This window comes from Capra hircus, chromosome 6 (assembly GCF_001704415.2).
Source record: "Capra hircus breed San Clemente chromosome 6, ASM170441v1, whole genome shotgun sequence".
NCBI lineage: Eukaryota > Metazoa > Chordata > Mammalia > Artiodactyla > Bovidae > Capra > Capra hircus.
The window spans coordinates 25,358,127-25,382,691 of NC_030813.1; the positions used below are offsets into that span (position 1 = coordinate 25,358,127).

Below are 24,565 nucleotides of genomic sequence, written 5' to 3' on the forward strand. Positions count from 1 at the left end.
GGTGGCTCAGTGGTAAAGAATCTGTCTGCCAAGCAGGAGACATGGGTTTGATCCCTGAGTTGGGAAGATCCCTTGAAGAAGGAAATGGCAACCCATTCCAGTATTCTTGCCTGGGAAATCCCATGGACAGAGGAACCTGGTGGGCTATAGTCCATGGGGTCACAAAAGAGTTGGACATGATTGAGCAAGTAAACAACACAAGAGAAAATAAAGCTATATTGTATATACATATTGTATATGCACTCTTCTGTTAAGGTTTATTACGCAGACTTCTTGTTTAGGGGAATAGCAACATTATATTTATATATATATGTATGTATGTATATATATACACACATATTTACATAATATATATATATATGTGTATGTGCATGTATATATTTATGTTCAACCCTGCACTGAACACAGCTAAAATGGTAGATTAAAATATTTTTTAAGTTTAAACTGTTGAGGCATGAATAACTTAGGAATTAATGGGTCAAAAAATAAAATAGAAATGAGACACTTGAGGTGTAGGGTGTACAGTAGCCATTTTTTCCCTGAGATCATTGTCTTACTCCAGAAAATGAAAACTTTCCTTTTGACAGTCTTAAAGTTCCTGAAAGACAGGACCCAAATAAAGGCCAAAAAAGGTATACACCCTCAAGGTCAAGGTGACCTAGAAATGCAAAATCCTTGAAGAAATATAGCGTTAGATCAAGGCTTGAACTTGGGTAAATTGGTTGAGGCTGGTAGGGCCTCAGGGTTCCTACAGAAGCAAACACCAATTCTCTGGAAGAAAGTGCATTTATCATGATCTTCAGATTCCTACAAATGATTTTTCATACATTATGTCTAATAATTAAATCATTAGTCAAAGAAGAAATTATAATGTGAATTAGAAAAAGGACTTGTCATCAAGATGGCTCCTTACAAAAACACCAGAATCATAACTGCCAAACAACCATCAAAAAAAAAAAAAAAATGTAGGGTATACCAGAAAAAATACCCTGTACACAAAGATAAAGAAGAAACCACAACAAGACAGTAGGAGGGACACGTGTGATAAAATCAAATCTCATATCCACAAGGTGGATGATCCACAAACTGAAAAATAATTATACCACAGGAGTGAAAGTCCTGAGCCCTACGTCAGTATTCCCAGCCTGGTGGTCTGGCAACAGTAGGAGAAGGCTCCAGAGAATCTGGCTTGGAAGGCCAGTGGTATTTGATTGCAGAAATTCCACAGGACTGGAGGAAACAGAAAATCTATTCTTGGAGGGTGCATACAAGGTCTAGTGTGCACCAGGACCCAGGGAAAAAAGCAATAACTGATAGAAAAAGACAACCTAGGAGGGTGGGATTGTGTGTGTAGGGGGGGAGGAGTGAGGGGCTTGATGGGAGGAAGGGTTAAGAGGGTGAAGATATTATACTTATAGCTGATTCATGTTGTTTTACAGCAGAAAATAACATTGTAAAGGAATTATACTCCAATTAAGAAGTAAATTTAAAAAATAAAAACCATAATGTGATGGAAAAAAAATCAGTAAGGTTATCGAAGACTTGAATGACATTATTAACCAACTTGACCTAATTGATATTTATATAGCACTCTCCCAAGAACCAATGTGAACCTTCTTTTTATAGACGTATGGAAAATTTATCAAGGTTGGGCAAAATTTATCAAGGTTGGGCATATAACATCTCAATAAATAAAAAGTTTCAAAGTAAAGGATGTTCTCTGACCATAATGGAGTTAAATTGGAAATCAGTCACATAAATATAACTTTAAAATCCCCAAATATTTGGAAATTAATGTAATTTTGAGTAACCCATGAGACAAGAGGTTTAAAAGAAAGTAGGTAGTATGTTGAGCAGAATGAAAAGGAAAACTCAGCAAGTAAAATTTGGAGGATGCAGCCAAAGCAGTGTTTGTAGAAAAATTATAGGAAGACTCTAAAGCTGGGAAGGATTGGGGGCAGGAGGAGAAGGGGATGACCAAGGATGAGATGGCTGGATGGCATCACGGACTCGATGGATGTGAGTCTGAGTGAACTCCGGGAGTTGGTGATGGACAGGGAGGCCTGGCGTGCTGCAATTCATGGGGTCGACTGAACAACTGAACTGAACTGATGCCTATATTAGAAAAGGAAAATGTCTCAGTTCAACACATAAGTTTTCACCTTATATAAAGACATGAATCAAAGTCAGTGAAATAGAAACAAAAAATAGAGATCATCAATGAAATGAAAAGCTGATTCTTTAAGAATCAATAAAACTAATAAACCTCTAATTAGGAGCATCAGGAAAAAAAAGACAAGTTATGTACTGATATCAAGAATTGAGAGACACAACATCTGCAGATTCTATAATAATTTAAAGAATATTTTATGAATGACTTATCAGTAAATTCAACAACTTAGATGAAATAGACACATCTTTTGAAAAACATAACCAAAATCTTGATTTAAAGGAAACTCCAGGTTCAGATGGTTTCACTGAAGAATTCTACTAAATTTTTAAATAAAAAATAATACTAATTATACATAAAATTGTCTAGACTATTAAAAAAGAGTTTCCAACTGATTTTATGAAGCCATTTACCAAAACTAGGAAAGACATTCATTACCAGTAAACTACAAATATCCCTTACAAACATAGACACAAAAATGCTAAACACTGTTTTATGAAATTAAATATATAAAAAGAATAATACATCATAATCAAGTGGAGATTTCTCGCAGCAGTGCAGTCTAGTTTAACATTTGGTTAACCAATGCAATTCACCATTATTAACAGACTAAAAAAGAAAAATCACATGATCGTTTCAAATAGATGCCGAAAAAGCATTTGGCAAAATCCTATCTCCATTTCTGGAAAAAAACTCTCAGAACACTAGAAATAGAAACTTCTTCAGCCATGTAAAGGGCACCTCTGGATGAAGTAAACTAATACAATGGCAAAAGTCTGAATGTTTCCCCCCTGTGATTAGGTACAAGGCAAGAATGTCTGTTGTCCTCACTTTAATTCAACATTGTACTAGAGGTTAGCCATTGCGGTAAGGCAGAAGAAACAGATAAACAGCATGTGAATTTGAAACCATAGGAGAAAGATTTTCAATTTGGGATTTATAAAAATTGCACATTTTGATTCTTCAAAAGACACTATTACCAAAAAAAAAGCCTCAATTGAAAGAAAATATTTGCTAATTGTATGTGTGACAAAATAATTATCTAGAATATATAACAAATGTTTAAAACTTTATGATAAAGAAACCAACACCCCAGTTAAAAAAACTGACAAAATATTTGAACATATACTTTACATTAAAAAAAATACATGGATGGCAAGTAAGAACATGAAAACATGTCATTGGACAAATGTAAATCAAGACCACACTGAGATACCGTTGCAAACCCACTAGATTGGCCACATAAAAATATTGGTCATATTAAGTCCCTTGGACTGCAAGGAGATCCAACCAGTCCATTCTAAAGGAGATCAGCCCTGGGATTTCTTTGGAAGGAATGATGCTAAAGCTAAAACTCCAGTACTTTGGCCACCTCATGCGAAGAGTTGACTCATTGGAAAAGACTCTGATGCTGGGAGGGATTGGGGGCAGGAGGAGAAGGGGACGACCGAGGATGAGATGGCTGGATGGCATCACTGACTCGATGGACATGAATCTGAGTGAACTCCGGGAGTTGGTGAGGGACAGGGAGGCCTGGTGTGCTGCGATTCATGGGGTTGCAAAGAGTTGGACACGACTGAGCGACTGAACTGAACTGAACTGAAGTTTTAACAGGATATGCAGGAAAGGAAACCATTATATATAACTGGTGAGAATGTAAAATCCTAAAACCACTTTGGAAACTTTAGCAGTTTCTTAAAAATTTAAACACATTTGCTGTAAGACCTGGCCTCCCTGGTAGTTCAGACAGTAAAGAATCTGCCTGCAATGCAGGAGACCCAGGTTTGATCCCTGGGTTGGGAAGATCCCCTGGAGGAGGAAATGGCAATCCACTCCAGTATTCTTGCCTGGAGAATCCTGTCGACAGAGGAGCCTGGCAGACTACAGTCCATAAGGTTGCAAAGAGTCAGACACGACTGAATGACTAACACACACACTACTGTGAGACCCAGTCATTCCACTCCTACTTATGTACCCAAGAGAAAAGAAAATATATATCCATACAAAGATTTGTACACAATGTTCATATCAGCTTTGTTAAAAACTGGAAACAACATAAGTCCATCAACAGGTGAACATATTAAAAAATTGTGAGATACCAATTTAATTGAATACTACTCAGCAATATAAAAAGGAATGATACATATAACAAGATGAGTCTTAAACATGCTGAGTTAAAGAAACCAGATTTTTTTAAAGATCACTGTAAATTCATTTACCTAAAATCCTAAAAAATGCATGATAATCTTTAGTGACAGCAGATAAATGTTTGCCTGTGGGAAGGCCAGGGTCGTGAGAAAACTTCGGGGAGTTTTTATTTTCTTGATTTCAGTCTGTTAATATGTATGTCAAAATTCCTCAAGCTGAACTCTTTAAAAATGTGCATCTTATATCATGTTAATTATACTTAAAGCTGTAGAAAAAAATATTGTGAAAAACTCTTTTCCAGAAAGATATGTGAAGAAAAGGAGAGGAAATGATAGAAGTCAAAACCAAATAGGTAACTATAAATAGTTGTTTCTTTACCTTTTTAATTACTAAGGGATTATCACTGGAGGTTTTGAAGCACTCCTTGACTTTTCGACAGGGCTCTGAAATGACAGGAAAAATATATTTATTTAGATCAAACTGAAAAATAATTTCTACCACATGATACATCCATCACTTGCTGAAATGAATGAGAGTACATCTGAATTTCAATTAAAGTCAACCCAGGGATCTGTTTATAAATACTAGAAAACCTGGAGGTAGAATTGTCAACAACATAATCACAGTATATTTATAAAACAAATTCTAGGCCCATGAAAAAGTGATAAAGAAATACTACAAGAACTTCCTTGATGTGGGTAAAATGGTTCTTAAAAAGTATGTATTTCAGTATAAGACATGTTTTCTGTCCATATGATTGTCACTTTCTCTAACTAAAGAGATTACATGTGTACTCTTTGCCCTGTAGACAAAAAGAGATGTGTTGAGTTATAATTACATCCTTTATTCTACGTACTTCATCTGTCTTGCAACCCTGCCAATTTCACATGGCCATCTAATTAAATTACACTTAATTACTCTTAAAAATTTGCTTAATTTCCCTTTGCATTCATTTAAAGATACATTCTGTGTGATGCTGTTTTTTTTCCCCCCACTGAAGCCATAGTTAACAAAATAATTTTTTCAAAGCTGAAAAGATTTTATGCATATACACAGTAGTAACAATTCATTAGTTCTAGCTGAGGAAAGATTTTTTTATTTTCAAGTATAAAGTTACCTCTCTCCAAATAATGAGAAGGAAGTTATGGGTAGTGATTCTGCTTAGTGTCCACTTGTGGGAAACAGAAACTTCTCATCTATTTTAAGCAAAAATGTAAATAATACATAGAATTTAGCTCTTTGTAATATCATTAGAAGAGTTGGAGCAGTGAACTCTTTTTATATAGATTTTTCTTAATTGGTGGAAAATTGCTTTACAATGTTGTGTTGGTTTCTGCTGTACAACAATGTGAACTGTCGTATGTATATAAATTATTGAATATATAAAAATTATATATATCCCCTTTTATATAAATATATATATCCCCTGTATAGTCACAACAGCATGAATTGTCATTAATATATATACATTATTATAATATATATATATAAATTATTATATATGTATATCCCCTTCCTGTTGAGCCTCCCTCCCCTCCCCTCTCCCCACCCCTCTAGGACATCACAAAGCACCAGGCTGGGTTCCCTGTGTTATATAGCAACTTCTCACTATCTATTTTACACATGATAGTGTATATATATCAATTCTAGTAGAGAATAGACTTATGGACATAGTGGGGGAAGGTGAGAGTGAACTCTGTCTTGATCTTCACAAATCATTTCAAGAACACCACCATGTGCCTGACCCACCTATGCGGGCACAGCCTTTATCACAATTGGAGGAAGGAGACTCGGGAGGCCATGGCCATGTCAACTGCTGTCACAATGTCCATGAGGCTAAATCTTAGGCATTGGATCACTGTTGCAGTCAGAAGATCACCACATCTGCTGACTTTGCCTTTTAACACTCATAAATCCAGTATCTGAACACTGAGATGCTGTCTTAGGAAAACTCCATGTCTCCAGCCACACTTGATAGCAAACAGCAGCAAAAAAGATGACTTTAGCCCTACGTCTGCAGTATAAGTCTTCAGTTCAGTTCAGTTCAGTCACTCAGTCGTGTCTGACTCTTTGCGAGCCCATGAATCGCAGCACGCCAGGCCTCTGTCCAGCACCAACTCCCGGAGTTCACTCAGACTCACGTCCATTGAGTCAGTGATGCCATCCAGCCATCTCATCCTCGGTCCCCTTCTCCTCCTGCCCCCAATCCCTCCCAGCATCAAAGTCTTTTCCAATGAGTCAACTCTTCGCATGAGGTGGCCAAAGTACTGGAGTTTCAGCTTTAGCATCAGTCCTTCCAAAGAAATCCCAGGGCTGATCTCCTTCAGAATGGACTGGTTGGATCTCCTTGCAGTCCAAGGGACTCTCAAGAGTCTTCTCCAACACCACACTTCAAAAGCATCAATTCTTTGGCGCTCAGCCTTCTTCACAGTCCAACTCTCACATCCATACATGACTACTGGAAAAACCATAGACTTGACTAGACGGACCTTAGTCGGCAAAGTAATGTCTCTGCTTTTGAATATGCTATCTAGGTTGCTCATAACTTTCCTTCCAAGGAGCAAGCGTCTTTTAATTTCATGGCTGCAATCACCATCTGCAGTGATTTTGGAGCACCAAAAAATAAAGTCAGACACTGTTTCCACTGTTTTCCCATCTATTTCCCATGGAGTGATGGAACCGGATGCCATTATCTTCGTTTTCTGAATGTTGAGCTTTAAGCCAACTTTTTCACTCTCCTCTTTCATTTTCATCAGGAGGCTTTTTAGTTCCTCTTCACTTTCTGCCATAAGGGTGGTGTCATCTGCATATCTGAGCTTATTGATATTTCTCCCGGCAATCTTGATTCCAGCTTGTATTTCTTCCAGTCCAGCGTTTCTTATGATGTACTCTGCATATAAGTTAAATAAGCAGGGTGACAATATACAGCCTTGACATACTCCTTTTCCTATTTGGAACCAGTCTGTTGTTCCATGTCCAGTTCTAACTGTTGTTTCCTGGCCTGCAAGATTTCTCAAGAGGCAGGTCAGGTGGTCTGGTATTCCCATCTCTTTCAGAATTTTCCACAGTTTATTGAGGGTATAAGTCTTACCAGATGGCAACTCCTCATTCTCATCAAGGGACTCTTGCAAAAGTAATTTATAGGTTTCTAGGTTCTACAATATAAGAAGGGACACTAGAAAGATGGTGGAATAAGTGGGTTTTAATTCTTAATTACTGGTCAAAAGGATGAAATAACTCATGTGAAGACTCTAGAATAGAATCTATTCCTCTTACTGTTACCTTTTAGAAGATAGATGTGTTTTACCACATTATACCAAAATAATTTTCATGTGCCCTGAAAGTGTTAGTAATAGTTTGTAATTATAAAGGGCAGAGGGAAAAGTACTGGATATACTTTCTACCATCTAGAACTCCTTGTATGACATAATGATTTAATATATGTATATTGTAAAATGATTATCAGTTTAGTTAACATCCATCACCAATTGTTCCGTGTTTTTTCTTGTAATGAGAAATTTAAAAATCTACTGTGTTAACTTTCAAATATATGATATAGTATTACTAACTACAGTCATCATGCTGTACTTTTGAGTAATCATTTTAAATTTAACTTAGTAAGCATGAATTAATTGAATTAAATGTTTGCTAAAGATCAGGTCCTGTTCCAAGACCTGGGAGAACAGTAAAACTGGGCCCTGACTTTAAGGAGTGACCGTCCAGTGAGGAAAAGGTAAACATGACATTACATCCTTACTGCATTTCCCTGACTCAGTTTTGGTCTGGAGTAGTTTCTCTACCAATGTTGGCTAACATTCGTTTTTGGTCTTTTTCAGCTACTTTTGTAGGGCTTAGAGACTAGAACCATGCCAAATTTGGCTTGGGCACAATTAATAATAATCATATTTTTAAATCATATTTATTAACAGTATTGAACTGAATTGAGATTAGGTGCGTGGAAATTTTTATAATGAATAACTATTTCACAGTGGGAAAATTTCATGACTATTTTAAAATGACTGCAGCTATGTGAGCAATTATATAGATATTTTCCCTCCTGATAGTTGGCAGGAAGCCTCAGGAAAGATTTCATGAATTGAGAGGGACTCACCAGAATGAGGCCGTGGGGGCACTTTGACCCCATTAAGGGCTGGCGAGACAGGGCTCTCCGTGGCCACAGCACTGGGTGGGTAGCTGCATCTGGCATATGGTATCTCATCTTTCTGTGAGTGGTGGGACTGGCCAACACCCCACAATGTTCTGAATGAGTTCTCATCATCATTCACATTACAGATTGGAATGTTATTCAAACCTAAGTGAGTACGGATAAGAAGAACAAACCACCAGATTAGGTTTTTGGCAGGTTTTCTTTGAATGCCCAGCCGTTTTCCAACCAGATATTATAAAATGTATGTAAAGATGTCAGACTTCAGATTTTATGAACCAGTGCTGGGTGGACAATCTTTAAAAGTCAGTATATCAAATTATGTTTGCAACACATCCCTTCTTAAAATGTCCTGCCATCTTGTCAGCTTTGAGAACCAAGGCCCACATCTTTGATCTTTGGTCTGGGAGTTAAGTGGAGTAGATTTGCTGCTATCCCAGACAGACCTCTCATTTCCCATGTCTTAATAATGACTAAGAGGGACTATGTTAGCCCTCTTCAGGAATATCAGATTTAGATTTCTGAAAGCATCCAGAACTTAACAAGGCCCCATAAAAGACATACATTGGCTCTTCTGTGCTGGCAGAAGAGAGTCATTAGAGTGAGGAACAGGAGGCAGGACAAGGTAAGTTGTGTGGGAAGGAGGGAAGGAAAACCTGGAAAAAAAGGAACTTCCTTCCTCAGAGCCTTCTGGGTTCCTTCATTCTCCTATAATAGCTATTTGCTTTTGGCTCAAATATTGAATTATATCCAGGCCCTCTTTTTAGTATCAATGCTGTGTTATATAAAACTGGGCAGCTTAGGAAGCGTACGTGTGCAGGACACAGCTCTGTTAATAAGTGAATTATGAGAGACAGTAATAGATGGCTGCTTTGTTTCCCAAGAAATTGCACAAGAAGCTTCTGGATAATGTTTTGCAGTGGGAATTAGTAAGTTTGACTAGGATTATGGTATAGACTATAAAGAGAAAATGGCCAAGGACTTACCTGTGAAGGGATTCCAACATTTACTGCAGAATTAAAAAAAAAAAAAACCAGAAACTACAGGAATAGGCAAAAATTTTTAGGAGTATATGGTGTGACTGAAGCTAAATTTTCAAAATGATGAAGAAAGAGAGGGAAAGGTGGAGAGAGGAAGGAAAGGGGGAAAGGGAGGGAGAGGAGAAAAAAGAAAGGATTGAGAGAAAATGAGAGTGACATGCATGGTTCTCCAGGCTGGTATTTAACATGCAGACATTATCATGACTGTACATGTTGTCAAAAACTGAGATGCTTTCATACCACTGGGTCAGTTGCTGCCCTGAGCTTCCTGAGTGGCCCCTTTGGCACCTCTCCAGGTCCCTTTCCTATCAACCAAGTAATCCAGGGGTACGTGCCTGCACAGGAGTTATCTGCAGGTCTCTTCTGCCCTAGCTCCAGTGCTGGCCTCTGGTCCCAACAGTCAGTGCCTGTGCCTCACCAGTGGTTCAGTATTTTGAATAACACCCCCGTGTTTACCCACTAGAATCATCAAGCAGTCCGAATGTAGAAGAGAGAGAGACATTCTAGGACTCTGAATTACCTCACCTTTGATGTGGCAGACCCTTCTGGGATGAGGAGTGTGCCTGACTAGAAAACAGCTTCCATTTCTAGCTGAAATGTAGCTGCCTTTGCTTTCAAACCGAGGAGCAGATATCGGGGATTTGAGGCTCATGTTCACAGAGTGTTGGTTTCCTCCTCTCCACTCTTGCCACACAAGGTCTTGGAGAGAACCTTGTTAACCTCACTTCCAGAGGAGCTCACACCCTGAAATCACAGCATGACAATCGTTCAGACCAGGGGTTCTAGACATTTTCTTGCACATCAAACATTTCTCCATCATCTTTGTTTGCCCTGAGTAGTCTCTCATGTCAGAAGAGAGACAACAAATAAGAATTTGTTAATGTGAGGCTAATTTTACTTTAAGACCAAATTTTTGTAAACATTAAAATCAAGATAGACATAAGTGGAACAGATAAAAATTTTTCCCTGGAAAAATCGAAGCACTTGTGAGAAACGTAAAACATTACAAACATAAAATATATGACATGGTTATCAATCAATTTTGATATAATAAAATGTTAGCTTTAAAATACAATACCCACAAATGTGCTTTACATTCAGTTTACTGTAAATGAGGACTTTTCATATTGTACTCTTAAGAAAACCAACATCATAAATTTGTATCTTCTGAAAGGATGGTAAAACTTGAAGGAGAAAAAAAATCCAATAGCAAAAGAATGATATTGCATCTACAGATAATAAACTGGAGAGTTTTGTTATTTGCAGTGTTCAGTAATATTTAATGGTTTTTCTTCAGCCACTCAACAGTTGTTTATTAGACCCAGTGTCATAGGCCCATGGATGGAGGAGCCTGGTAGGCTGCAGTCCACGGGGTCGCACAGAGTCGGACACGACTGAAGCGACTTAGCAGTTGTAGGCCTAAGAGGTAAAAGATAAAGAAATAGCCCAATTAAAAACTGGGCAAAAGATCTGAACACCTCATCAAAGAAGATTCTGCCCATGGGATTCTCCAGGCAAGGATACCAGAGTGGGTTGCCATTCCTTTCTTCAGGGGTCTTCCCGATCCGGGGATCAAACCTAGGTCTCCTTCACTGCATGCAGATTCTTTACCATCTGAGCCACCAGGGAAGCCCATCAAAGAAGATTATCAGATGGCAAATAAGCATTCATATGAAAAGACATTCAACCTCATTTGTCATTAGAGAATTGCAAATTGAAACAATATGATACTGCTACACCTGTTAAAAATGGCTAGAATCCAAAACACTGACACCACCAAATTCTGGTGAGGATGTAGAGCAACAGGAATGCCCATTCATCACTGATGGGAATGCAAAATGATACAGCCACTTTAGACAACAGTTTATAAGTTTCTTACAAAGCTAAATATACTCATCACAGGATCCAGCAATTGCATTCCAAGTTTACTCAAAGAGAGTTGAAAATACATCCACACAGAAACCTACAAATAATGTTTATTCATAATTGCCAAAAATTAGAAGTAATCAAGGTGTCCTTCAGTAGGAATGGATAAACAAAGTGTGTACCTCCATACACTGGAATACTGTTCAGTGCTAAAAAGAAATGAGTTTTCAAGCCCTGAAAAGACAGGTTTAAGGAAACTTAAACAGGCTTCCCAGGTAGCTCAGCTGGTAAAGAATCCACCTATAATGCAGGAGACCCCGGTTCAATTTCTGGATTGGGAAGTTCTCCTGGAGGAGGGCTAGCCTACCGACTCCAGTATTCTTTCCTGGAGAATCCCCATGGACAGAAGACCCTGGTGGACTACTGTCCATGGAGTCTCAGAGAGTTGGACATGACTGAGCTACTAAGCACAGCACAGCAAGCACATATTGCTAAGTGAGATCAATTTGAAAATGCTACATACTGTGTAATTTTAAATATGTTACATTCCAGAGAAAGGAAAACTAGAGATTATTAAAAGATCAGCAGTTTCCAGGGGGAGTGGAGGAGTAATGAATAGGTAGAGTGTAGGGGATTTGAGGGGCAGTGAAACCTCTACACTGTTCAATACCATGATAATGGATACATGACATTATGCATTTTGTCAAAACCCATAGAACTATACAACAGAGAGTGAACTCTAATGTAAACTATAGACTTTAGTTAATAATGTATAGTATTGGTTCATCAGTTGTAGCAAATGTACCACACTACTGCAAGATTAATAATAGGAGAAGCTGGGCAGAGGGATATGGAACTCCTTGTACTTTCTGCTCAGTTTTTCCATAAGCTTAAAAACTGCTCTAAAAATATTAGCAATTGAAAAACAACTACCTCACTAGAGCTTCCCTGGTGGATCAGTCCATAAAGAATCTGCCTGCAGTGCAGGAGACCCCAGAGATGCAGGTTCAATCCCTGAGTCAGGAAGGTCCCCTGAAGAAGGAAAAAGCAACCCACTCCAGTACGCTTGCCTGGAGATTTCCATGAACAGAGGAGCCTGGCAGGCTACAGGCCACAGGGTCACTCACAATCAGACAGACTTAGTGACTAAACCACCACCACCTCAAACTAGCAACATTTTGTTGCTATTAATAATGGCCCACATTTACTCTCCTTCCTATTGCCTGTGTTGATTTCAGCACTTTTTAACTGACTGATAATTAATTGCTCAGTGATTTTAATGGAAAGCTTTCAAGTCCATTAATTGGCTTGGAATAATATTTAGCTATTAAAGATTTCTCTTTATAACAAGAATTGATTTTGGACTGTAACTTTTTAAGACACAAATCCAGAAGAAATGAAATGATCATTCATTCTCATAAAGGGTGGATTTTTTTCCTCGCAAAATAAGAGAAAAAAGAGAACATATTACTAAAGTAAGGAATTAATAGAAGTAGAGACAAGGAAATATATAACTTACTTATTCTTTATTATCTTTATTAGAGAAACTGATTTTTTAATGAAGTGACTAAAAGTTTCTCTAAACCAATATTAGAGAAATCCATCAAGGGAAAACACATATATACGATGGATGGATTCAGTGGACTAAATCAGCTATAGTTACTTCTACAAATTTTCCATGGATTATTTACTAGGGACCAAACTCCTGCTGGAGAAGGGATAGGCTACCCATTCCAGTATTCTTGGGCTTCCCTTGTGGCTCAGCTGGTAAAGAATCTGCCTGCAATGCAGGAAACCTGGGGTTTGATCCCTGGGTTGGGAAGATCCCATGGAGAAGGGAAAGGCTACTCACTCCAGTATTCTGGCCTGGAGAATTCCATGGACTGTATAGTCCATGGGGTTGCAGAGAGTCAGACACAACTGAGTGACTTTCACTTTCAAATACAGTTATATGATAAATAGTAGACATATTTTAAAAGCCAAAACAGTTTAAAAAACAACACAAGATGGGGGTGGGGGAAACACACTTTCTATTAGTCTAGCTTCATAGGTATTTGCTATATAATAGACAGTAGGAGTTGTCAGCCTCTTCCCCACCATGCTACACGTGACAGTAATGTTCACGTGGAAGACACATTCCCATCACATGTTCAGATTTTAAAGACCACATCCCAAAATTGTGGGAAACAAAGTACTAGAAACATGTTTTACTCACCTAACTGTGGGTGTCAGTAACTGCTGCTCAGCAGAGCTGTATAAATAGGCTCGAACTCCAAGCTTTCCACTCAGGTAAGAATAGGACATTGCAACTAAATGCCAGTGATAGTGGTAGGAAACTTACCCTTCTTTATATTAATCTCTTTTAAAAACTAAACAATTTGCAAATGTGAACATTTTAACTATTGTTACTAAATATCCTGGGTCTTGCCTGACTCAGTTCAGTTCAGTCACTTTGCTCAGTCATGTCTGACTCTTTGTGACCCCATGGACTGCAGCATGCCAGGCCTCCCTGTCAATCACCAACTCCCGGAAGTTACTCAAACTCATGTCCATTGAGTAGGTGATGCCACCCAACCATCTCATCCTTTGTCGTCCCCTTCTCCTTCCATCTTCAATCGTTCCCAGCATCAGGGTCTTTTCAAACGGGTCAGTTCTTCACATCAGGTAGCCAAAGTACTGGAATTTGAGCTTTAGCATCAGTCCTTCCAATGAATATTTAGGACTGATTTCCTTTAGGATGGACTGGTTGGATCTTCCTGCAGTCCAAGGGACTCTCAAGAGTCTTCTGCAACACCACAGTTCAAAAGCATCAATTCTTCGGTGCTCAGCTTTCTTTATAGTCCAACTCTCACATCCATACATGACTACTGGAAAATCCATAGCCTTGACTAGACAGACCTTTGTTAGCAAAGTGTGTCTCTGCTTTAATATGCTGTCTAGGTTGGTCATAACTTTCCTTCCAGGGAGTAAGCATCTTTTAATTTCATGGCTGCAGTCACCATCTGCAGTGATTTTGGAGCCCCCCAAAATAAAGTCTGTCACTGCTTCCACAGTTTCCCCATCTATTTGCCATGAAGTGATGGGACCAGATGCAATGATCTTCATTTTCTGAATGTTGAGTTTTTAAGCCAACTTTTTCACTCTCCTCTTTCACTTTCATCAAGAGGTTCTTTAGTTCTTCTTTAATTTCTGCCATGAGTGGTGTCATCTGCATATCAGAGGTTACTGCTATTTCTCCCGGGAATCTTGATTCCAGCTTGTGCTTCACCCAGTCCAGCATTTCTCATGATGTACTCTGCATATAAGTTAAATAAGCAGGGTGACAATATATAGCCTTGACATACTCCTTTCCCAACTTTGAACCAGTCTGTTGTTCCATGTCCAGTTCTAACTGTTGCTTCCTGACCTGCATACAGATTTCTCAAGATGCAGGTAAGGTGGTATGGTATCCCCATCTCTTTAAGAATTTTCCACAGTTTATTGTGATCCACACAGTCAATGGGTTTGGCATAGTCAATAAAGCAGAAGTAGATGTTTTTCTGGAACTCTCTTGCTTTTTCAATGATCCAGTGGTTGTTGGCAATTTTATCTCTGGTTCCTCTGCCTTTTCTAAAACCAGCTTGAACATCTGGAAGTTCATGGTTCACATACTGTTGAAGTCTGGCTTGGAGAATTTTGAGCATTACTTTACTAGTGTGTGCCAATCAGGAAGCAACAGTTAGAACTGGGCATGGAACAACAGACTGGTTCCAAATAGGAAAAGGAGTACGTCAAGGCTGTATATTGTCACCCTGCTTATTTAACTTATATGCAGAGTACATCATGAGAAATGCTGGGCTGGAAGAAGCACAAGCTGGAATCAAGATTGCTGGGAGAAATAGCAATAATCTGAGATATGCAGATAACACCACTCTGATGGCAGAAAGTGAAGAGGAACTAAAAAGCCTCTTGATGAAAGTGAAAGAGGAGAGTGAAAAAGTTGGCTTAAAACTCAACATTCAGAAAATGAAGATCATGGCATCTGGTCCCATCACTTCATGGCAAATAGATGGGGAAACAGTGGAAACAGTGGCAGACTTTATTTTTTTGGGCTCCAAAATCACTGCAGATGGTGATTGCAGCCATGAAATTAAAAGACGCTTACTCCTTGGAAGGAAAGTTATGACCAACCTAGATAGCGTATTCAAAAGCAGAGACATTTCTTTGCCAACAAAGGTCCATCTAATCAAGGCTATGGTTTTTCCAGTAGTCATGTATGGATGTGATAGTTGGACTGCGAAGAAAGCTGAGTGCCGAAGAATTGATGCTTTTGAACTGTGGTGTTGGAGAAGACTCTTGAGAGTCCCTTGGACTGCAAGGAGATCCAACCAGTCCATTCTGAAGGAGATCAGTCCTGGGTGTTCATTGGAAGGACTGATGCTAAAGCTGAAACTCCAATACTTTGGCTACTTCATGTGAAGAGTTGACTCATTGGAAAAGACCCTGATGCTGGGAAGGATTGAGGGCAGGAGGAGAAGGGGACAACAGAGGATGAGATGGTTGGATGGCATGACTGACTCAATGGACATGAGTTTCGGTGAACTCCGGGAGTTGGTGATGGACAGGGAGGCCTGGCATGCTGTGGTTCATGGGGTCGTGGAAAGTTGGACACAACTGAGCGACTGAACTGAACTGAAGTGAAGTTACTAGTGTGTGAGATGAGTGCAATTGTGCAGTAGTTTGAGCATTCTTTGGCATTGCCTTTCTTTGGGATTGGAATGAAAACTGACCTTTTCCAGTCCTGTGGCAACTGCTGAGTTTTCCAAATTTGCTGGCATATTGAGTGCAGCACTTTCACAGCATCATCATTTAGGATTTGAAACAGCTCAACTGGACTTCCTTCACCTCAACTGGAATTCCATCACCACTAGCCTAATTGCCTTACTATAAAACCTAGGCTGAAATGTCTTAAGAGGAAACATCCAAAAGATTTTCTGAGTCAAAGTAGCCAAGTTCTGTTTATAATTCCATTTTAATTGTGATGCTAAAACTGTGCCTTCATCCTGAAGAACAGAAGAAAAACCTGTATACAGGTAACTCTGTGGGAAAATCTAATTAAAATTACCATTCACCACTCAGAATCATGTAAGTACTGGTAAAAATATTTCCTTTTCTAAAGCCTCTAAAATCTACCCATATATTAGTAAATTATTGAATTTTATCTAGACCACATGACACAAAATCCTCAGAATAGGTAGTTTTAAAAACATTATTAATCAATCTAGTCCTGGCCATTTACTTGGAAAATACCATGCAGATGTGTATTAAATACAGATTTAATTTAGTCCAAAATAGCACATATGCAAAATGCATGCTTACAAAAGCAGACAATAGCTGATTAATGAGCAGCTAAATTGCTCTGAATTCCTTGAGATGTGAAGACTGTTATTTAGGTGATGAATGCAGAACCATTTTACATTTGCAGAGCCCCTGGCCACCCAGGTCTTCCCATCGCTTCCTCCCTCACCTTGTTCATGGCTTTGTCTGGATAAGACTTTCTCCAAAAGGCTTTCTGCGTATGTCTGTGTGCTCAGTCATGTCCAACTCTTTGCAACCCCATGGACTGCAGCCCATCAGGCTCCTTTGTCCGTGGAATTTTCCAGGCAAGAATACTGGAGTGGGTTGCCATTTCCTTCTCTGAGGGCTTCCTACCCCTCTCCAAAGTCGTTTCTACCATTATCCCATTCTCTTTCCCTCAACCCTCTTTAAACTGTCTTCATAACTCATAATGTATGTCACTCTGACTTTTTTTTTTACATTTCTGTGTTTATTTTTTGCTTCTCTCAATAGGATGTATCAAGCAGGCAGTGATCTAGTCCAATTTTCGACCTGTCACATAGTTTATGCTCAATAAATATTTATTAAGTAAACCTTTTCAAAGAATAAATGTTCTTATCCCACAAATTCAGCATTTTTATTTGTTGATCTCTCAAAAATAGGTGGTTTACTTTAAAAGGTAATGCCCCATTTCCTCAAAACAGACTTAATTGGCTTTTATGTAGTCTTGAAAAGGTCGGGTCAACTGTGGTCTATCAACTAAATCAAACCTAAAACTTTAAAAAATTATTTTAATGATGAATTTAAAATTATACCTGAGGTCAATTTTAAAGGAAGGTGATCTGGCTGACAGGAACTCAAGGCTTGTGATACCCTTCAAGCCTTGTAATGGGTCTATCTTGAGTTGTCATTGATTTCCTGAAATCTATGTACTTGAGCTGGGAATCCTTAATTGGCAGAGACAGCCTAACGTCCAAGGCTTCCAAATGAATGTCACTGTCTCCCTCCGGTTTCTCCCACTCTTGCTCCAAGGAGCCCTGTGTGGCTCCCTGGTTGTTAAGATACTCTATATAGCTTAGCAACCTGGTAGGTAACATTCCTTGGGGAAATCTGAGTTCCAGAACCTCTCCACTTATCATTCTTCTTAGAGTTCTACCTGCCCACAGCTTGACAGAGCCACTTGGCAGCGGTGACTTTTCTCATCTTTGAATGTAAAATAGAGCTGAATCAAATGCAAGAGAAAGAACAACAGAGAGTGGGGGAAGAATTTCAATCATGTAGATAATTCTCTGCAGAATTTTGCTTAAAGAACTTGTACCGTGCAGATGTAATCAATCTTAGCTCATCAAAAACCATGTAGGGAGAAAGTCTGAATGACTAAAGAATCCCAGTCATCCTGCTCGAATAATCAGGATGACCATGCCGATGACTGTTCAACAGCCTTGAAAAAGAATTGAAATGTTAATTAAAAATCATAAAGATATATTAAGTAATACAGTTAAAGTCATAAAGTTCTCTATGAAAATTAAAGATGGAATTACTATGCACACACACAAATGTACAAACATATATGTTGCTGTCAACTGTCGGGATTATATATACTGGTGCTTCCCAGTATTTTTCTTTTCAGACCACACATGACTTTTGATAGCTGAATTACTGTCTCTGAAAGCAATGTAGCTAATTCCTGAAGGACAAACACTTAATTTACAACAATACAAGGATAGATAGAATTTAATACAATCTTGTTTTCTTGACTGGCCCCAAGAACTAAAGGCTCAGCATCTCTCTGCACCTATAACCCATTCAGGATTTACATATTATTTATGGGGGGTTTAAAGGATTTTCCAAGGTAATTTTTTCATTTTGAGACTTACTTTCTACCAGTTAGGAATTGGCTTTATGCAGCTAGTAGCAGAGATTATTTCTCCCTCATGTGAAAGGGTTCCGTGGTTGATAACAGCAGTTCTATAGTGTTATTATGGACCTAGGCTTGTTCCACATTTAGGTCCATCTTGCTTATCGTGAGGCTTCTCTTCTGGAGTTTAACTCTTATCCCAGATGGTGCCTGAAGTTCTAACCATCCAAATGGCTACTCTGTTGCCAGACATCACATCAATAATCCAGGAAGAAAAGAGGAAAGGCAGAGGGTGGGGAAGGACAGACAGGGGCATGAGCTAGCCATGTGCCCCTCCTGTAAGAGCCTTTCCGTGAATCCCAGGCAATAATCTGGATGTGCTGATCACTTGTAGCTGGAGCAAGAGGGGGGGGGAGAAGGGGGAGGTGGGGGGCACAGAAAATGTAGCTTCCTCACAGAGTACATTCCCACCCCTTTCTAAAACAGAGGCTTAGAAAACATACTTTAGGTTTATAAGCAGTAATCTCTACCACAGAGCCTGCCATACCTAACCCATGTGTGAGAGGTGTTTATATTCTTGTGGTTTACACCTTTCCTTAGAGAGAGACAAGCATCATCCATTAGAAGAAGATATACTTCTGGCATGTGACCATAATTCTGCTGTATTCCCTTTATGAGGACCTCTCTTCTCTCATTACCAGAAAAAATGATACATCTCACTGGGCTGGGCACAGTTTGCAGTAATTCTGTCAGAACCATGGACTGAGATGGCTCTGAGGCACTGTTCAGGGCAGCTGGTGTTTCCTTGTTGCCTTGGTAACAGACGACCAGTCCAAGACACTGTTATTTTCAGCAAAGGTAGAAAACAGATGGAGAGATTTCTTGGGATATATGCATGAATCTATGAATGGTGAATAGTAATTTCTAAAACACAGGTAATCAACAGCAGGAAACTCCACAGGTTGTTCATTGTCCACGGATACTTTTGAGTATTGCTGTGGTGTGTGGCCCCCAGATTCCTATGTTGAAGCACTCACCCCCAGCATGACTGTGTGTGGAGACAGGACCTAGAAGGAGGTAAAGTTACATGAGGTCATAAGAGTGGGTCCTAAACAGCTAGGACTGGCATCCTTAGAAGAGAAGAAAGAAACACCAGAGCACTCTCTCTTTTTCTCTCTGCACATACAGAAGAAAAGTCATGTGAGGACACGGCAAGGAGGCATCCATCTACTCATCAGGAACCGTGGTTTAACCAGGAACCAACCCAGCCAGCAACCTAATCTTAGACTTCCAGCCACTACAATGCTGAAAAAATAAACTTCTGTTGTTTAAGCCACATAATGTCAGTGACATTACGTTATGGCAGCCATAGCAGATTCACACAGGTGTGAATATGTAGGTAACTCTTAGGTCCATTTTCTCCATGTGCAAGTTCCAAGTGGCCGCATCCTGGAGCTATGAATGGATCAGGCCTATTCATTTTTATCCTCATTTTGCATTTACTATAAAAATATCATCAGTGTCTGATTAACTTATAAGAATGTAATGCAAATAATTTATGAAAGGCAAAAATGCTCATTTAAAACAATACAAAAATAAAAATTTCATCTGGTGTCTTACCCATCCAGTACTCTCTTCTGTCCATTTTGAAAGCACTGATTCAACACAATCTGCATCAAGTATCTGCAATCCCAGAAAATAGTACATATGCAAGTGTCTATAAACTGGCCCCCAAATTCTCTCTCCCTGGTGTCCATACCCTGTGGAATCTCCTTTGCTTGACTGTGGGAGCACCTGTGAATAGAATGAAGGTCACTCCTGTGATTATATTCTATGAGCTAGATGAGATTTAGAAGATACAATTAAGATCTAAAATCAGAATTGCTAAGTTGCTTCAGTCATGTCCGACTCTGTGTGACCCCATAGACGGCAGCCCACCGTCCCTGGGATTCTCCAGGCAAGAACATTGGAGTGGGCTGCCATTTCCTTCTCCAAAATCAAAATTACTTAGAGTTTATTAAATTCTGTTCATCAAAAGGAGATTATTTGGGATGGTTCTGACCTAATCAGGTGAGCCCTTTAAAAGATATTTAGGTTGAGGTACAGAGAAGGCAATGGCACCCCACTCCAGTACTCTTGCCTGGAAAATCCCTTGGGCGGAGGAGCTTGGTAGGCTGCAGTCCATGGGGTCGCTGAGGGTTGGACATGACTGAGCGACTTCCCTTTCACTTTTCACTTTCATGCATTGGAGAAGGAAATGGCAACCCACTCCAGTGTTCTTGCCTGGAGAATCCCAGGGACGGGGGAGCCTTGGTGGGCTGCCGTCTATGGGGTCACACAGAGTCGGACACGACTGAAGTGACTTAGCAGGTTGAGGTAGCTCAGCTGGTAAAGAATCCGCCTGCAACGCAGGAGACCCTGGTTCGACTCCTAGGTCAAGAAGATTCCCTGGAGGAGGGCATGGCAACCCACTCCAGTATTCTTGCCTGGAGAATCCCCGTGGACAGAGGAGCCTGGCAGGCTGCAGTCCATGGGGTCACAAAGAGTTGGACATGACTGAGCGACTAAGCATGTACACACAAGAACAGACAGCTCACCTGCTGGCCTTAAAGAAGCAAGCAGTCATGAGGTCTACAGCTGCCAGGAAGTAAGTCAGCCAACAACCACAAGAGCTTGAAGAGGACCCCAAGCCACAGCTGAAAGCCCAGCCCCAGCTGGCCCCTGGGTTGCAGTCTTATGAGACCCTGATCTGGAGATCCAGCTCAAGTTAAGCCATGCCCACACTCCCCACCCACTGTGAGGTAACAAGAAATGTGTTAAACCAATATCTGTCAGACCCTGAATCCAGGGCTTTTACCTGTGACTAGTGAGCACTGAGTTGCTGGCAGGCCAGGGGTCTGGACTCTTCTCAGGCTGTAAGAATCACAAGTACAAGTTCTTTTGATAAGAATGCATTTGCTAAAACACAAAGACCCCAAATAACCAGAGCAATCTTGAGAAAGAAGAATAGAGCTGGAGGAATCAACCTTCCTGAATTCAGACTATACTTACAAAGCTACCGTTAGCAAGACAGTATATGATACTGGCATGAAAACAGACATAAAGACCAATGGAACAAGATAGAAAGCCCAGAAATAAACCCATGGGTACCTTATTTTTGACAAAGGAGGTAAGAATATACAACAGAGCAAAGATAGCCTCTTCAATAAGTGGTGCTGGGAAAACTGGACAGCTGCTTGTTAAAAAATGAGATTAGAACCCTTGCTAACACCATACACAAAGATAAACTCAAAATGGATTAAAGACCTACATGTAAGACCAGAAACTATAAAACTCTTAGAGGAAAACATAGGCAGAACTCTCAATGACATATATCAAAACAAGATCTTCTATGACCCACCTTCTAGAATAATGGAAATAAAAATGAAAATAAACAAGTGGGACCTAATAAAACTTAAAAGCTTTTGCACAGCAAAGGAAACTATAAACAAGGTGAAAAGACAACCCTCCAATGGAGAAAATAATAGCAAGTGAAACAACTGACATAGGATTAATTTCAAAAACATACAAGCAGTTCATATGACTCAATACCAGAAAAACAATCAGTGCAATCAAAAGTGGGAAAAAGACCTAAACAGAAATTTCTCCAAAGAAAATATACAGATGGCTAACAAACATGAAAAGATGCTCAACATTGTTCACTATTAGAGAAATGCAAATCGAAACTACAGTGAAATATAATCCCACACCAGTCAGAATGGCTATCATAAAAAAGTCTACAAACAGTAAATGCTGGAGAGGGTATGGAGAAAAAGGAACCCTCTTGCACTGTTGGTGGGAATGTAAATTGATACAGCTACAATGGAAGACAATATGGAGATTCCTTTAAAAACTAGGATTAAACCACCATGTGACCCAGCAATCCCACTCCTAGGCATATACCCTGAGGAAACCAAAATTGAAAAAGACACATGTACCCCAGTGTTCATTGCAGCACTATTTACAATAGCTAGAACATGGAAGCAAACTAGATGTCCATCGACAGATGAATGGATAAAGAAGCTGTGGTACATATACACAATGGAGTATTGCATGGCCATAAAAAGGAACACATCTCTCAGTTTTAATGAGGTAGATGAACCTGGAACCTATTATACAGAGTGAAGTAAGTCAAAAAGGGAAAGAAAAATATTGTATGCTTACACATATATATGGAATCTATACAGATGGTACTGGTGAAATTTTCAGGGCAGCACTGGAGACACAGACATAGAGAACAGATTTATGGACATGACTGGCAAGGGAGGAAGGAGAGGGTGAGGTGTATGGAGAGAGTAACACGAAAACTTACATTACCATATGTAAAACAGATAGCCTATGGCAATTTGCTGTATGACTTAGGGAGGTCAAATAGGGGCTCTGTAACAACCTAGAGGGGTGGGATGGGGAGGGAGATGGGAGGGGAGGTTCAAGAGGGAGAGGGTATATATGTATATCTGTGGCTGATTCATGTTGATGTTTGGAAGAAAACAACAAAATTCTGTAAAGCAATTATCCTTCAATTAAAAAATAAAAAAAAAAATTTAAGGGATGTATTTGCTAGCATTTGACTTTGCCGCTTACTAACTCACCACCTTCTAGCCTATGCTGGGACTCAGCTCTGTCTTAACCATGCACTCTCTACCCATTGTTTACCTGCCAGTGTTTTCCTTATTGAAAAGACATGGGAAAATTCAAGTAATTCTGCTTTCTTTATCTGCTCTTTCCCTCTAGTCTTGTTTAAGGCATACCATTAAAAGCCTTATTATTTGCTCTTAGCACTTTTTTTCAGAAAACAAGTCTGACATTATTATTTTCCCCTTTAGCTTTAAGGCACTATTCTTTTTTTTTTTAATTTTAATTTTTACTTTATTTTACTTTACAGTACTGTATTGGTTTTGCCATACATTGACATGAATCCACCACGGGTGTACATGCATTCCCAAACATGAACCCCCCTCCCACCTCCCTCCCCATAACATCTCTCTGGGTCATCCCCGTGCACCAGTCCCAAGCATGCTGTATCCTGCATTGGACATAAACAGGCGATTCGTTTCTTACATGATAGTATACATGTTTCAATGCCATTCTCCCAAATCATCCCACCCTCTCCCTCTCCCTCTGAGTCCAAAAGTCCGCTCTACACATCTGTGTCTCTTTTGCTGTCTTGCATACAGGGTCATCACTGCCATCTTTCTAAATTCCATAAGGCACTATTCTTATAGGTCCTGAGACTTTCTTTTATGAACTTTGATTACAGGGCTCCCCTTTCCCTGGTTGTTCAAGCAGCAGTGTTTACAGCAGGACCAGTTTAATAGCCCAATGGGAAGCGACCCAAATGCCCAACAAAAATCAAGTGAATACATAAATTGGGGTGTAGCCACACAATGGAATACCACGTGGCAGTGAGAATGAATGATCTGATTACACACAACAATACTGACCAACCTCATAAACATAGTGTTGAATGAGAGAAGACAGAATCGAAGAGTATCAAGTGCACAATCCTGTTTCCATGAAATACAGAAACAGACGAAACGAACCTCTGGAGTCCTAGTGCGCGTCATGTCCTCCTTGTGATGGGAGAGTGAGAGGACAGAGCACAGGAAGGCTCTAGGTGCCAGGAGATTCTGTTTCTGGAACTGGGTGCTGGTTACATGTGTGGGTTCAGTTTGTGAGAAGTCACTGAGCTCCCCACCAATGATGTGGACACCCTGCTGATGGGATATTCAGTTCAGTTCAGTCGCTCAGTCGTGTCCGACTCTTTGCAACCCCATGAACCACAGCACGCCAGGCCTCCCTGTCCATCACCAACTCACACTCTATTAAAAGTTTTTTAACATGTAGTTTCCTGGGTTCCACCCCTTAGACTTATTGAGTTAAAATTCCTGGGAAGAGAACTTAGATATTGAATTTTAGGCAGGATCCCCAATCCCAGGCAATTTTAATGCCTTGTGACACCT

General features: G+C 39.7%; 1 protein-coding gene across 5 annotated transcripts in view; it reads right to left on the bottom strand.

Annotated features, from left to right (window-relative positions):
• Nucleotides 1-24,565, bottom strand: part of C6H4orf17 (chromosome 6 C4orf17 homolog) — a 94,150-nt gene that overhangs the window by 8,969 nt on the left and 60,616 nt on the right. For 3 of the 5 annotated variants that reach the window (XM_018049280.1, XM_018049278.1, XM_018049281.1), the window contains 6 exons: nucleotides 21,421-21,476; nucleotides 20,323-20,357; nucleotides 20,184-20,246; nucleotides 10,049-10,267; nucleotides 8,430-8,630; nucleotides 4,697-4,761 (listed from right to left, as the gene is read on the bottom strand). In XM_018049280.1, the coding sequence (XP_017904769.1) occupies nucleotides 4,697-4,761; nucleotides 8,430-8,630; nucleotides 10,049-10,175 (393 nt within the window). In that variant the 5' untranslated portion in view covers nucleotides 10,176-10,267; nucleotides 20,184-20,246; nucleotides 20,323-20,357; nucleotides 21,421-21,476. The remainder of the gene's footprint in view (nucleotides 1-4,696; nucleotides 4,762-8,429; nucleotides 8,631-10,048; nucleotides 10,268-20,183; nucleotides 20,247-20,322; nucleotides 20,358-21,420; nucleotides 21,477-24,565) is intronic. The other 2 variants (XM_018049282.1, XM_018049279.1) reach the window with 2 other exon arrangements.